The sequence below is a fragment of the Triplophysa dalaica genome, chromosome 3, assembly GCF_015846415.1.
Source record: "Triplophysa dalaica isolate WHDGS20190420 chromosome 3, ASM1584641v1, whole genome shotgun sequence".
Lineage (NCBI taxonomy): Eukaryota > Metazoa > Chordata > Actinopteri > Cypriniformes > Nemacheilidae > Triplophysa > Triplophysa dalaica.
The window spans coordinates 2,198,957-2,212,538 of NC_079544.1; the positions used below are offsets into that span (position 1 = coordinate 2,198,957).

General features: G+C 43.3%; 1 protein-coding gene and 1 long non-coding RNA gene across 3 annotated transcripts; both read left to right on the plus strand.

The window, feature by feature from the left end:
- Positions 1-2,654: 2,654 nt before the first annotated feature.
- LOC130418024 (mannose-binding protein-like) lies at positions 2,655-4,641 on the plus strand. 2 transcript variants are annotated; one of them, XM_056743955.1, is made up of 4 exons: positions 2,655-2,866; positions 3,289-3,533; positions 3,611-3,706; positions 3,790-4,641. In XM_056743955.1, the coding sequence occupies exons 2-4, from the start codon at positions 3,332-3,334 to the stop codon at positions 4,257-4,259; spliced, it is 768 nt and encodes a 255-aa protein (XP_056599933.1). In that variant the 5' UTR covers positions 2,655-2,866; positions 3,289-3,331; the 3' UTR covers positions 4,260-4,641. The 2 variants fall into 2 exon arrangements, with proteins under 2 accessions (XP_056599933.1, XP_056599932.1); XM_056743954.1 differs by having other exon boundaries at positions 2,656-2,866; positions 3,332-3,533.
- Positions 4,642-8,468: 3,827 nt separating this feature from the next.
- LOC130418058 (uncharacterized) lies at positions 8,469-9,347 on the plus strand. Its single transcript, XR_008906266.1, has 3 exons — positions 8,469-8,601; positions 9,045-9,219; positions 9,291-9,347. It is a non-coding gene; the product is annotated as an uncharacterized LOC130418058 (long non-coding RNA).
- Positions 9,348-13,582: the final 4,235 nt, after the last annotated feature.

The window sequence follows — 13,582 nt, forward strand, 5'->3', positions numbered from 1 at the left end:
TTTTAGAATGTTACGAAATGAGTACATATGTTGGTCACAAAATGAGTACATCCATCCATCCATTTTCTACCGCTTATCCGAACTACCTCGGGTCACGGGGAGCCTGCGCCTATCTCAGGAGTCTTTGGGCATCAAGGCAGGATACACCCTGGATGGAGTGCCAACCCATCGCAGGGCACACACACTCACTCATTCACTCACGCACTCACACCCTACGGACAATTTTTTCCAGAGATGCCAATCAACCTACCATGCATGTCTTTGGACCAGGGGAGGAAACCGGAGTATCCGGAGGAAACCCCCGAGGCACGGGGAGAACATGCAAACTCCACACACACAAGTCGGAAGCGGGAATCGAACCTCCAACCCTGGAGGTGTGAGGCGAACGTGCTAACCACTAAGCCACCGTGCCCCCCAAAATGAGTACATATGTTTGTTAATATTTATATATAGGCTATTGTGTATATTTGCAGTGTGTATGAAATTAGGATTAAAAGCTTTTTCCCTCAGCATTCTGATATCATTAAACCCTTAAGAAAGTGCTTTGTTGTTGAATGAGAATTTTATTCAATAAATTATGTGAAAGTGTAAATGTAGAATATAGATGTATATTTAAATTCTAAGAAAATTATTTTTCCATTTGGTGTAATTGTTCAAAACTTTTTCTTTGGAAAATGAAGCATCTCATCCCTGCACTTCAGATTAATGAACATCTAATTGTTAGAAAGATAAAGTTTTTTTAATGCCGTCCAATTGCAAATCATGTACAGCAAGTTTTATTAGTTGCTGAAAACACTATGTGTACCGAAAATCATAGTTTACATCTCAGTGTTGACGTTTAAGCAAAATTACAGGTAGGCTACGCCGGTGAAACAGGGTTTCAATATCAACGTTGATTCAATTTGCAAAATCGAAAGGTGATTCAACGTCGACAGAAGACCATAACCCGAAAGGCATTAGTGAAACAACGTCGCGATTTCAACGGTGAATCAACGTTGTTTCTTCCGCGGTGAAACGACGTCACAATATCAACGTTGATCCGTTTTGCAAAATCGAAAGGTAATTCAACGTTGATTCAACCATGGTACCTGACGTTGTTTCAACGGTGAATCAACGTTGAAATGCCGGCTGGGTTAGTCTTGTCGATGTTTCTATTGGGAAGCTTCTTAAAAATGAATATTCCCTGAAGCAAACCCGGCGGCTTCATAGGATGTTAGCACGTCACGTTTGATGCGGTAATTTCACAGTAACGTTATGTTGTGTTCAGACCAAACGCGAATGGCGTGTCAAGCGCGAGTGATTTATATGTTAATGCAAATAGGCAATAGACCTACTTGCTGCGCGAATCGCGCGAATGAAGCCCTGGTTATGAGATGATGAGGCGGCGCTAAGGACGCGAATGAAGCCCTGGTCATGAGATGATGAGGCTGCTTCCGCGAATGACGCGAATCACGCGAGTTGAAAAATCTCGTTCTCGCCCCGTACAGTGCAGTTAAGCTGGTATACATCCGCGCTAAAATATCAAGGTGAAAGTCATCATAATTTGCGTAGTATAGACCCAGCTGCCAACCCAACTTTGAGAATAGATTAACGGCGACATTTTTTCTAACGCGCGATAAGAGTCTCACTGCGTTAACGGCGTAACGCCGTTAACGGCCCACCACTAGTTTATTTAGATGCAGAACAATGATACAAACATACACAGAGTATTTAATGTTTTTGGATCTGTATATGCTGTACTGTTTAAAAGGTGGGTAACATCGCCACCGACTGCATAATTGCGGAAGCACAGATTGCCATAAAAATCAAATTTTTCTATTTAAAACAACATCCAATAAATCTGCAAATTTACCTTAATGTTTCACCATTCATTTTGTTAATTTTCACATGATCACCTTAGCAAATAATAAAAGTGTGTTTAAAAGTGTGAAAATGCGGTTTCATTGTAGTTAATATACATACAACGTTATTTTTTCCCTTTCCCTTCTCTATTAAGATTTTAATGCTTTATGCAAAACAAACAATATCAATGCAGGTACTAAAAACAACAAGGCTAGCAGAGATCAATCCTGGAAAAATTATGGTGCTGTCCCAGCATCCATTTCAGAGCTTCACATTCTCTATTTGCAATTTAAATGCTATAGGCCTATTAAAATAATTGTAAAACATTTAAACTAAAATTAAGCAACACAAAAGAAAATAAAGCACAGAGAGTATTCTTTTTTTAAACATTGTCATCAATTACAGGAGTTAAGTTTTAAAACTTTGCATTTAAATGTCAAATTCAGTACATTGCGATAAATCAATTTATTGCAGTAAAAGACACATATACAGAAGGACAGTTTGTGGACACTGACGTAAATCTCTTGACATTAACAAACTGTGCTTCAGGTCAGCCTGATGATTATCAGAGAACTCAGCGTTGTGGTACTGTATGAGAGTCTGGCGTTTGGGATGATACCAGTTTTACAGAGGAACATCCTATTATGTGTGAAATAGATTACAAATTGAAATTATTTTTAAAACTGCCTTGCATAGATGAACATTAACAAATTAAGCTTTTGTACTATATAAAAAAAACTACATAAAATACTCATACATCATTTTTTTTTCTGTTTTGTATCATTGGTTCTTGTGAAATTCTCGTGGTGTCATGCACAGAGTTGCTCTGCTTATTTTCAGACGTGTGCATGTTGTGCAAGCGGCACATCTTTAAAGTTAGTTCAGTTTGTTTAGATCATCATTTTCAACACAAGCCTCTCATGCTTAAAGCTAGAAGACCCTTTCCTTGTCTATTTTGTGTTTTTTTGCTGACTTTTCTGCCTCTGACACTGGCTGTCATCTGAGCTCAACTTCATTAAAGCAGGTATGTTTCGAAAATTATTTTAACAGTACCAAACGACACTCTAAGAATGTTGGGCTATTTTAAAAATAAAAAACAACATTTTTTAAAGTGATTGTTTGTTTATACATTTGCACAATATTTCCATTTTAGAACATCACATCATATAATTAACAGTGATTACAGTCAGTCATGTAAGAAACGACCATCTTTGAATACTGAATGCTGTATAACGTGTTCACTGAAATAAATGTAAATTGCTTGAGACGTAATATAATTGCATACTATAGCTGTTGACATTGAATAGCTTACAAATTCAGACCTTATTTTGTTCTTTTATTTAACATAAATGGAAAATCTTACATTGGGACTTGTAGGAAAGCTTTCAAGAGACGCAATCAATGTCTTGTTTATGTTTACCAAGGTCAATGCAAAATAATCTTCAGGCTCTTGAAAGGTTTCCAAAGTTTTTCCACTTTACACTTTCAGATGGCGGCGCTGTACCTCATTGTGCTTCTGTTGCTTCAGTGTGGACTGTTGCGTGCAGCTGAACCTCAGAGTTCTCAGAACCTGAAATGTTCTGCTCTTGCTGGAGTACCAGGCACTCCTGGACAAAACGGTCTGCCTGGAAAAGACGGTAGGGATGGAAAAGACGGGGCCATTGGGCCTAAAGGAGAGAAAGGAGATCCAGGTTTGTGTGAGAGTTTAAGTGTGTGGTCCGTGAGGGAGAGATAAAGATTCAGGCGTTTGCTTGCTTTATTGTCACAGGAATGGGTGCACAAGGGCCACCAGGTTCTGCAGGAGTACCTGGCCCACCTGGACCCAAAGGTCGGGTTGGTTCTCCTGGTTTTCCTGGTTTATCAGGTAACAAATATTATAAGTTATATATGTTGTCCAGAATATCAGCCTATAAATCAATAAAGCTTCTTGATAAAATTCATTTCCAGGTCTTCCTGGAATTGTCTCAATGTCCCTCAAATCTGAGATCCAGCAGCTAACTACCAAAATTGCCTTGATGGAAAAAGCTTCAGGTTTTACTAAATTTAGAAAGGTTGGGCAGAAATATTACGTTTATGACGGCCTTGAGGAGAGCTTTGATCAGGGGATTCAATTTTGCAAGGCAGCTGGTGGAACGATGGCTTTGCCAAAAGATGATGCTGAAAACCAAGCTTTGTTAAGATTATCTGTTGCCAGTGGTTTAAGTGGTAAGAAGGTGTTCATTGGACTCACAGACAGACAAAGAAAAGGGCAGTTTGTGGACCTCGATGGACAGCTCTTGACTTTTACCAAGTGGGATTTAGATCAGCCTGATGACTATGAGGGACATGACTGTGGTACCCTCATAGTGGATTCTGGGAATTGGGATGATGTTGGTTGTAGTGATCCACGTCCTGTCATATGTGAAATAGAAACCTGATAGAGTGTGACACAATCTTATGCACTATTGAAATGTGTATGTGTGGGACGGATGTCCATTTAGAGCATTTGGAGCTCTCTCCAAAATATTAAAACCTTACTATTCACTCTACATTTGTTTATTTGTCTGCATATAACCATGTTTTCCATTATCATCGTTTTTAACATGTGTACCAAGCATTATAACATTATTTGTTGCATGCCCTATGTTATGACATATGTTCATCTGTTCTTTTCGATGTTCTTATCGAATTATCCTTTTAATCATTTATGTTTTGTTTGCTTGGTTGGACGGATTATTCGGATTCTAGACCTTTGCCTGTTTTTTTGACCATCCCCTTTTTGGACTGTTGTTTAATAAACTTCTGCACATGGTTGTTCAACCTGCCTCCCTGTCCAGTCCTTTACACAAAAATAACAAAAATGTTGGATAACATCAAAAAGGTAGAGATTTATCTTCATTGTTAGATATATTCATATAGTGATTACGGTTTACTAAAACAGACACTTGCAAAACCATGCCTGAGGTATTGGTTAACAAATTTATTATTTTCTTTTTAATATATTAACTATTAATTTATTTAACCAGGTTTGAAACAGACACACCACGGGACAATTTTGAGATTTCATTTCTTTCTACCTTTTCTAGCTATTACTTATAAAATGTTGTTACCTTTTATTAATCTTGAATAAATTAGTCACCCCCGGCCTAAGACCAGGCCACCCTGCCCCTTCCCTTCTGGATTTCCCCCCATGGACTTTTTGGACCCTTTTTTATAATTTTTGTCAACCCATCCCAAACCACTGCCTATTCATGCTAGTTTGGCATTAACATACCATTTCACGTTCTAATGAAGATATTTGCCCCTTCACTTCCATGATAAGATACCTCCCAACCCGCCCTGGTCATCACAAATTATCCCCCCTATTCATGTTATCAAATGGCTTCCCCATAACAAAGAGTGGTTCAGGACTCATCTTGCAGCAGCTCTGAAGAGTTGTGGCAAGTCTTCTCAACTTAACACCGGGCAATCATTTAGGATCAGCGCAGCTACTTCTGCAGATGCCCGTGGGATTCCGACTTCTTCTATCAAGGTCCTGGGCGGATGGTCATCTATGGCATTCAAATCCTATATACGACTGGATTCAAAAACCATCCTGGATGCTCAGCAGGCGTTCTCCAAAAGCTTAAGGTACTTACTTTGCAATTACTGGTGGTGGTGGTATAAGTATAGGTTACTTAATGCACGGCTTGGGCAAGCCTCATATCAGCCACTGTAAGATTTGAGTTAATTCTTCGGCTCAGGAAGCCATCCAGCCCGTGCAGGCTTCCGTAAATCAGTGGCTTGTTCAAGCCCATTCAGCCTGTGCAGGCTCTGTCGTTTTTATGTTTGTTGTTTATTTTATGATTTCTTTTTGTGCTTTTGCAAACCCATCCAGCCTGTAAAGGCTCCGGAAATTATGTTGGGGGAAATCATTGGCTCATGCAAACCCATTCAGCCTGTGCAGGCCTCTGGAAAATTCTGTTGGGGGGAATTCTGTTCGCTCGTGCAAACCCATTTAGCCGGTGCAGGCTCTGGCTTGTTCATTTGGCCTCGTCAAGCCTATAATCACTTTTGGATGTTCTGATTAAACAGTGATTTGCAACTTCTTACCCTCAAGATATGTTGTTCATGCCACCATCAATAGAAGGCAGGTATTACGTTGCTTCATGTTTCAACCATGGCTGACCGACACTTACTTTTTCCTTTAGGAACTGCAAGGAGACACATCATCCGGTGGGTTGATTTTGTTTACTTTCTCTTTTGTGGTAGGCTCCGCCCCTGCCTTATCTTCAGGCAGGAACATCGGAATCATTTTACCATGATTCATTCATTGGACGGGCCCTATGCCCAAAGATCTTTAACATTATGTTTAATAAATATTATTTATCGTTCTATGTTTCCTGAGTCTTTCTGGTAGAACTGAGGTTACATCCGTATCCAAGACATTTCCTTTCTGTCAAACCGACAGATAGGGTTCCTATTGAAAATGCCACAACGATGTGCCATATCACAAAGCCAGAAAAAAGAATGTTACACGAGTCAAGGCGAGATGTAATAAACCCATGAACTAGTGATTCAGCATCTTTTGGGCTCATGAAGGGACAGAGTTTGGCAATACGTCAGCGTTGAAAGAATGCAGCTTTGGAGAGTTTGCTAATATAAGCGTCTAGATTAAGTGAAGAGTCAAAAATGATACCTACGTTTTAACGGTGGCAGTAGGAAATATGTATGTACTTCAAGGTCAAGTTTAGGGGGGTTGGTTATGTTTTTTGTTACAGTTGGAAGACCGACAAGTAAAACTTCAGTTTTTTTCAAGTTTAAACTGAGAGAGTTGGAGTAAAGCCAAGTATTAAACTCATCAGCAGTGATACTGAAAACCATGGCGGCGAATAATTTGTCCAAGGGGCATAATATAAATGATAAATAATAGCTGCCCTATAACTGAGCCCGGTAGCACACCCTGTTTGAGAGGGACAGAGGGAGATTTGCAATTATGCATGGCGCTTTAGTATTGTCTGTCAGTAAAATAGGAAAACCAGGCTAACGTAGCTCCCGAAATTTGATTCTCTGAGAGGCGCATGAATAGTAGATTATGCGATACAGTGTCAAAAGCTATGGTAAGGTCGAGGAATAAGAGTATGGAGAGATATATAAATATGAATGGGGTGTCTTTGGAATTAATTCTTATGTGCGTGTGTCACCACACTAAAGACACAGGTATAGGCATCCACCTTTAATGTGACGTGCAAGTTGTTATTTGTACAAGAAATGTTGAGGGCTGGTGAAAATATTTTTTTCCAGTGTGTACTCTTATATTCAGATCAAGGTCTGTTTTCAAAGGGACGACGTCTTCACAATCAAGGGAAGTTGAAAAAGTTTCTTGATTCTGTTATTTTGCCTTGTTTTTGAAGAGGTATCTGTCATCAGCAGACATCCAGAAGAAGTTTCTTCCGTTTAGAAATTTTGAGTTTTCTGATACTGACGTGTGTCTTCCACTCCATTCCAGTTTATTACATTCATCTCTCAGTTCCACCAGATCTAAAATTAAATGAGAAACTTTATTAGTTTTCGTGATATTTCTGACCAATCCTCGGCAGTGTTTATTTAGATGCAGAACAATGATACAAACATACACAGAGTATTTAATGTTTTTGGATCTGTATATGCTGTACTGTTTAAAAGGTGGGTAACATCGCCACCGACTGCATAATTGTGGAAGCACAGATTGCCATAAAAATCACATTTTTCTATTTAAAACAACATCCAATAAATCTGCAAATTTACCTTAATGTTTCACCATTCATTTTGTTAATTTTCATATGATCACCTTAGCAAATAATAAAAGTGTGTTTAAAAGTGTGAAAATGCGGTTTCATTGTAGTTAATATACATACAACGTTATTTTTTCCCTTTCCCTTCTCTATTAAGATTTTAATGCTTTATGCAAAACAAACAATATCAATGCAGGTACTAAAAACAACAAGGCTAGCAGAGAGCAATCCTGGAAAAATTATGGTGCTGTCCCAGCATCCATTTCAGAGCTTCACATTCTCTATTTGCAATTTAAATGCTATAGGCCTATTAAAATAATTGTAAAACATTTAAACTAAAATTAAGCAACACAAAAGAAAATAAAGCACAGAGAGTATTCTTTTTTTAAACATTGTCATCAATTACAGGAGTTAAGTTTTAAAACTCTGCATTTAAATGTCAAATTCAGTACATTGCGATAAATCAATTTATTGCAGTAAAAGACACATATACAGAAGGACAGTTTGTGGACACTGACGTAAATCTCTTGACATTAACAAACTGTGCTTCAGGTCAGCCTGATGATTATCAGAGAACTCAGCGTTGTGGTACTGTATGAGAGTCTGGCGTTTGGGATGATACCAGTTTTACAGAGGAACATCCTATTATGTGTGAAATAGAAAACAAATGGAAATTATTTTTAAAACTGCCTTGCATAGATGTGCATTAACAAATTAAGCTTTTGTACTAAATAAAAAAAACTACATAAAATACTCATACATCATTTTTTTATCTGTTTTGTATCATTGGTTCTTGTGAAATTCTCGTGGTGTCATGCACAGAGTTGCTCTGCTTATTTTCAGACGTGTGCATGTTGTGCAAGCGGCACATCTTTAAAGTTAGTTCAGTTTGTTTAGATCATCATTTTCAACACAAGCCTCTCATGCTTAAAGCTAGAAGACCCTCTCCTTGTCTATTTTGTGTTTTTTTGCTGACTTTTCTGCCTCTGACACTGGCTGTCATCTGAGCTCAACTTCATTAAAGCAGGTATGTTTCGAAAGTTATTTTAACAGTACCAAACGACACTCTAAGAATGTTGGGCTATTTTAAAAATAAAAAACAACATTTTTTAAAGTGATTGTTTGTTTATACATTTGCACAATATTTCCATTTTAGAACATCACATCATATAATTAACAGTGATTACAGTCAGTCATGTAAGAAACGACCATCTTTGAATACTGAATGCTGTATAACGTGTTCACTGAAATAAATGTAAATTGCTTGAGACATAATATCATTGCATACTATAGCTGTTGACATTGAATAGCTTACAAATTCAGACCTTATTATGTTCTTTTATTTAACATAAATGGAAAATCTTACATTGGGACTTGTAGGAAAGCTTTCAAGAGACGCAATCAATGTCTTGTTTATGTTTACCAAGATCAATGCAAAATAATCTACCCAGAAGCATTGTCTGTTTTCAGGCTCTTGACAGGTTTCCGAAGTTTTTCCACTTTACACTAGCAGATGGCGGCGCTGTACCTCATTATGCTTCTGTTGCTTCAGTTTGCACTCCTGGACAAAACGGTCTGCCTGGAAAAGACGGTAGGGATGGAAAAGACGGGGCCATTGGGCCTAAAGGAGAGAAAGGAGATCCAGGTTTGTGTGAGAGTTTGTGGTCCGTGAGGGAGAGATAAAGATTCAGGCGTTTGCTTGCTTTATTGTCACAGGAATGGGTGCACAAGGGCCACCAGGTTCTGCAGGAGTACCTGGCCCACCTGGACCCAAGTCGGGTGGTCACGAGGTTTTCCTGGTTTATCAGGTAACAAACATCATAAGTTATATACTTTGTCCAGAATATCAGCCTATAAATCAATAAAGCTTCTTGATAAAATTCATTTCAGGTCTTCCTGGAATTGACTCAATGTCCCTCAAATCTCAGATCCAGCAGCTAACTACCAAAATTGCCTTGATGGAAAAAGCTTCAGGTTTTACTAAATTTAGAAAGGTTGGGCAGAAATATTACGTTTATGACGGCCTTGAGGACAGTTTTGATCAGGGGATTCAATTTTGCAAGGCAGCTGGTGGAACGATGGCTTTGCCAAAAGATGATGCTGAAAACCAAGCTTTGTTAAGATTATCTGTTGCCAGTGGTTTAAGTGGTAAGAAGGTGTTCATTGGACTCACAGACAGACAAAGAAAAGGGCAGTTTGTGGACCTCGATGGACAGCTCTTGACTTTTACCAAGTGGGATTTAGATCATGACTGTGGTACCCTCATAGTGGATTCTGGGAATTGGGATGATGTTGGTTGTAGTGATCCACGTCCTGTCATATGTGAAATAGAAACCTGATAGAGCGTGACACAATCTTCTGCACTATTGAAATGTGTATGTGTGGGACGGATGTCCATTTAGAGCATTTGGAGCTCTCTCCAAAATATTAAAACCTTACTATTCACTCTACATTTGTTTATTTGTCTGCATATAACGTCTTGGTTACGTATGTAACCTCAGTTCCCTGATGGAGGGAACGAGACGTTGTGTCGAGAACGACAGATGGGGTTCGCCCTTGAGAACCAATCAACTCTGACTACTATAGAAAAGGCCAATGAAATTTGGCGAATGCAATTTGCATGCCGGGCTCCGCCCCCGGAAATCCGGTATAAAAGGAGGCCGGCGTGCAGCATTCACTTACCTTTGTTCTGAAGAGCCTGAGACCTCTCAAACTGCAGCAGAATACGATACGTGTTCGTGGCATAAGGGACACAACGTCTCGTTCCCTCCATCAGGGAACTGAGGTTACATACGTAACCAAGACGTTCCCTTTCTGTCGGTCTCTCGACGTTGTGTCGAGAACGACAGATGGGGTTGCCTATGGAAAACGCCACAACGCTGTATCGCGTCACAATCTCTAGCGAAGCGACGGTAACAAGCCTGGGCGTGTCATCTCGAAGCTTTCGTGAGACTGTAACCTTCCAGTGTGGTGGTCGGGGGGTTCCAGAGCTTTCTTGGAGAAAGATGGGTACAGCCCTGACCGGTAACTTTCACGGACGGGGCCTTAGCTCTCTATAGGCGAGAGGCCGTCCAGATCAGTTTACACCGGGTAAGCGCGACTCTTAATCAGAGAAGCGCTACAGAGGCCACCTCCTACCCGTGGGGAGGAATATGGTGGATATAGGTATGGTCTCGTCCTTGGAGGAGAACGCATGGAACGTGCGGACTGAGTAGTTAACCGCGAGGTGGAGGCCCACCTGGGGAAGCTCATGGGTTACCAGGAGTGGGAACCATTCTCATGAGGATACATCAGACGGAACAGCCCACGGAGGGGGTGTTACAGACGTCCGGTAGCACTAGGTCCGGTTAGAGCTATCTGTGATAGCTCACATGGTATTCCGGCCTAAGGGGGAAGGCTGCTCTGCCCAGCCAGCCCCCAGGGGGTGCTTGTTTGGTGATGGATGGAATGCCTATTCTTAACCAGTGTCTGGGTAAGAAGGGAGGCTGGTGAGGTACCAGTTTCTTAGCGATGTGTTCGGGTAAGAAGAAAAGGTAAATAGCACACTGACCCAACCTGTTAGAGGGTGGAAAGGTGCTTTCGCAGGCATACGCCCCCCCGGATGCCAGTCCTACATGTCGCCACGCAGGACGTGGGCTGACACCGGGTTTACGCGAAGGTTGTTAACCCTTGCGAAGGTGTTTGGGCATAGCCCAACCCGCAGCTCTACAGATGTCTGCTAGAGAGGCGCTTCTGCCAGTGTCCAGGAGGTGGCTAAACTCCGTGTGGAGTGAGCCCTCACTGCCAATGGGCATGGGAGATTCTGAGATCGGAATGCCGTCGTAACGGCGTCCACGACCCAGTGCGCCAGCCTCTGTTTGGAGACAGCCTTCCCCTTCTGCTGTCCTCCAACAGACACGGAGCTGGTCAGAGCTTCAGAGCTCTGCGTGCGGTCCAGTACGTACTGGACACAACACTAATCGGGTTGGGTCTTCCTCCCCTATGGGGAGCGCCTGCAAGTTCACCACTTGGCCCCGGAGGGAGTAGTGGGAACTTCTTGGGCACGCATCCGGGCCTGGGTCTCAAGATAACGTGAGAGTTTCCAGGGCCGAGTTTAAGGCAATCCAGGGACACGGAGGATGCTCGGTGGTCCCCTACCCTCTTGAAGGAAGTGAGCGCCGTCAGGAGGGCCGTCTTACTCTATGAGGAAGATCGGAACCTCCGAGGGGCTCTTTGGGGGGCCCTGAGGCTCCCCAGGACCACTTAGGGTCCCAAGAGGGTATGGAGCGGAGATGAGGCGGATTCCGCCCTCTCGCTGCTTAGGAACCTGGTGACCAGGTCGTGTTGCCCTAGAAACTTTCCACCGACTGAGTCGTGATGAGTGGCAATAGCGACTACATACACTTTCAGTGTGGAAGGGAGATGTTAGTCTCCAGTCTCGTGAGGAGGGGAACACAATCCTGATCAAGCACCTCAGTCGGTCTTTCTCGTTGAGAAAGACACCAGGACGAGAAGAGGCACCGTCTAGAGGCGTGTAACCGCCTAGTAGATGGGGCCCTAGCCTGGGTGATGGTCTCAGCCGTATAGGGGGAGTAGCCATCTTAGGATCTTCTCGTCCCGTCTAGAGACCAGACATGGGTGTTCCAGAGGTCTGATCTGGGATGCCAGAACGTGTCCTTCCCCTGAGAGAGCAGGTCCTCTGTCAGGGGAATGGTTCAGGGGGAGTCGCTGTCCAGAGCATCGGCTCTGAGGCCAAGTGCGGTTAGACCGGTGTGGTGTAACCAATAACACTTGGTGCTCCTGCTCCCTGACCTTGCACAGAGTCTGTACAAGAAGGCTCCTGGGGGGGGGGAAGGTGTGCTTCCGCCCATCCCGCGGCCAGCTGTGCGCAAGGATATCCGTGCCGAGGGCAGGGACTATCAAGCGGGCAAATGGTGGTGTTACGGGAGGTGAACAGGTTTTACCTGGGCCTACCCGAACAGCCTCCAAATGAGCTGGACTGCACGGGGGTGGAGTCGCCACTCTCCACGAGGCATAAACTGGCGAGAAAGCACGTCGGCTGTCTAGTTCAGTTTGCCCGGGGTGTGTGGCCTGCAGGGAACGAGTCACCTGTTGACTCCACCGGAGGAGGCGTCGAGCAAGTTGTGTTTAGCGGCTGTGTGCGAACGCCACCCTGACGATCTGTATTCGCTACAGCTATAGTGCTGTCCTCGGAACAGCACGTGCATGTCTCGCACGAGAGGCCGTAGCCTGCTCAGTGCAAGTAGCATAGCCCACAACTCTTGGCAATTGATATGCCAGCGCAGGCGGGGGTTCGTCCAACACCCCACCTGCGTGCCCGTTGCACACTACACCGCACCCCTGCAGGGAGACTTCAGTCGTCACCAGGACCTGCCTCATAACCTGCTCAAAGGGACCTGAGTCCGTCGAAAAAGTCATAAAGACTAGGGGTTATGGTGTGTCGGCAGCAGGGCGGCATCACCATGCGCCTGCTGCCGGTGTGCCACGCTCTCCTCGGAACTCGACTCTGAAACCAGTGTTGGAGCGGTGTCATGTGCATCAACTCGAGGGGTATTAACCCGCGAGGACGCCATGTGTCCCAGGAGCCTCTGAATTGTTTCAGGGGGACCGCTGTCTGCCTAAAATGTTCATTTCAGACAGTTCAACACTGGTTGGGCACAACTGCGGACAGGTGTGCCGACATGGTGACAGAGCTGAGTTCCATACCGAGAAAGAGGATGCTCTGCACTGGGGAGAGCTTGCCCCTCTCTTGGTTGACCTGGAGTCCCAATCGACCTAGGTGCCGGAGCACCAGGTCCCTTTGTGTACATAACAGATCTCGCGAGTGTGCCAAGATAGGCCAGTCGCTGAGATAGTTTAGTACCCGCTCGCCTTCCTCCTCTCAGGGAGAAAGGGCGGTCAGGGACAGACCGAAAGGGAGGACTCTGTACTGATATGCCCGCCTCTCGCACGCGAACCGTGGGAACGGCCGGTGTCGAGGAGGATCGAGACATGAAAGTAAGCGTCCT

Excerpts from the sequence above, each read along its gene's own strand:
- LOC130418024 (XM_056743955.1), top strand. The coding sequence starts at position 3,332 with ATGGCGGCGCTGTACCTCATTGTGCTTCTGTTGCTTCAGTGTGGACTG. Across the intron at positions 3,534-3,610 it reads AGGAGAGAAAGGAGATCCAG|GAATGGGTGCACAAGGGCCA; the intron begins GTTTGTGTGAGA and ends TTATTGTCACAG. Across the intron at positions 3,707-3,789 it reads TGGTTTTCCTGGTTTATCAG|GTCTTCCTGGAATTGTCTCA; the intron begins GTAACAAATATT and ends ATTCATTTCCAG.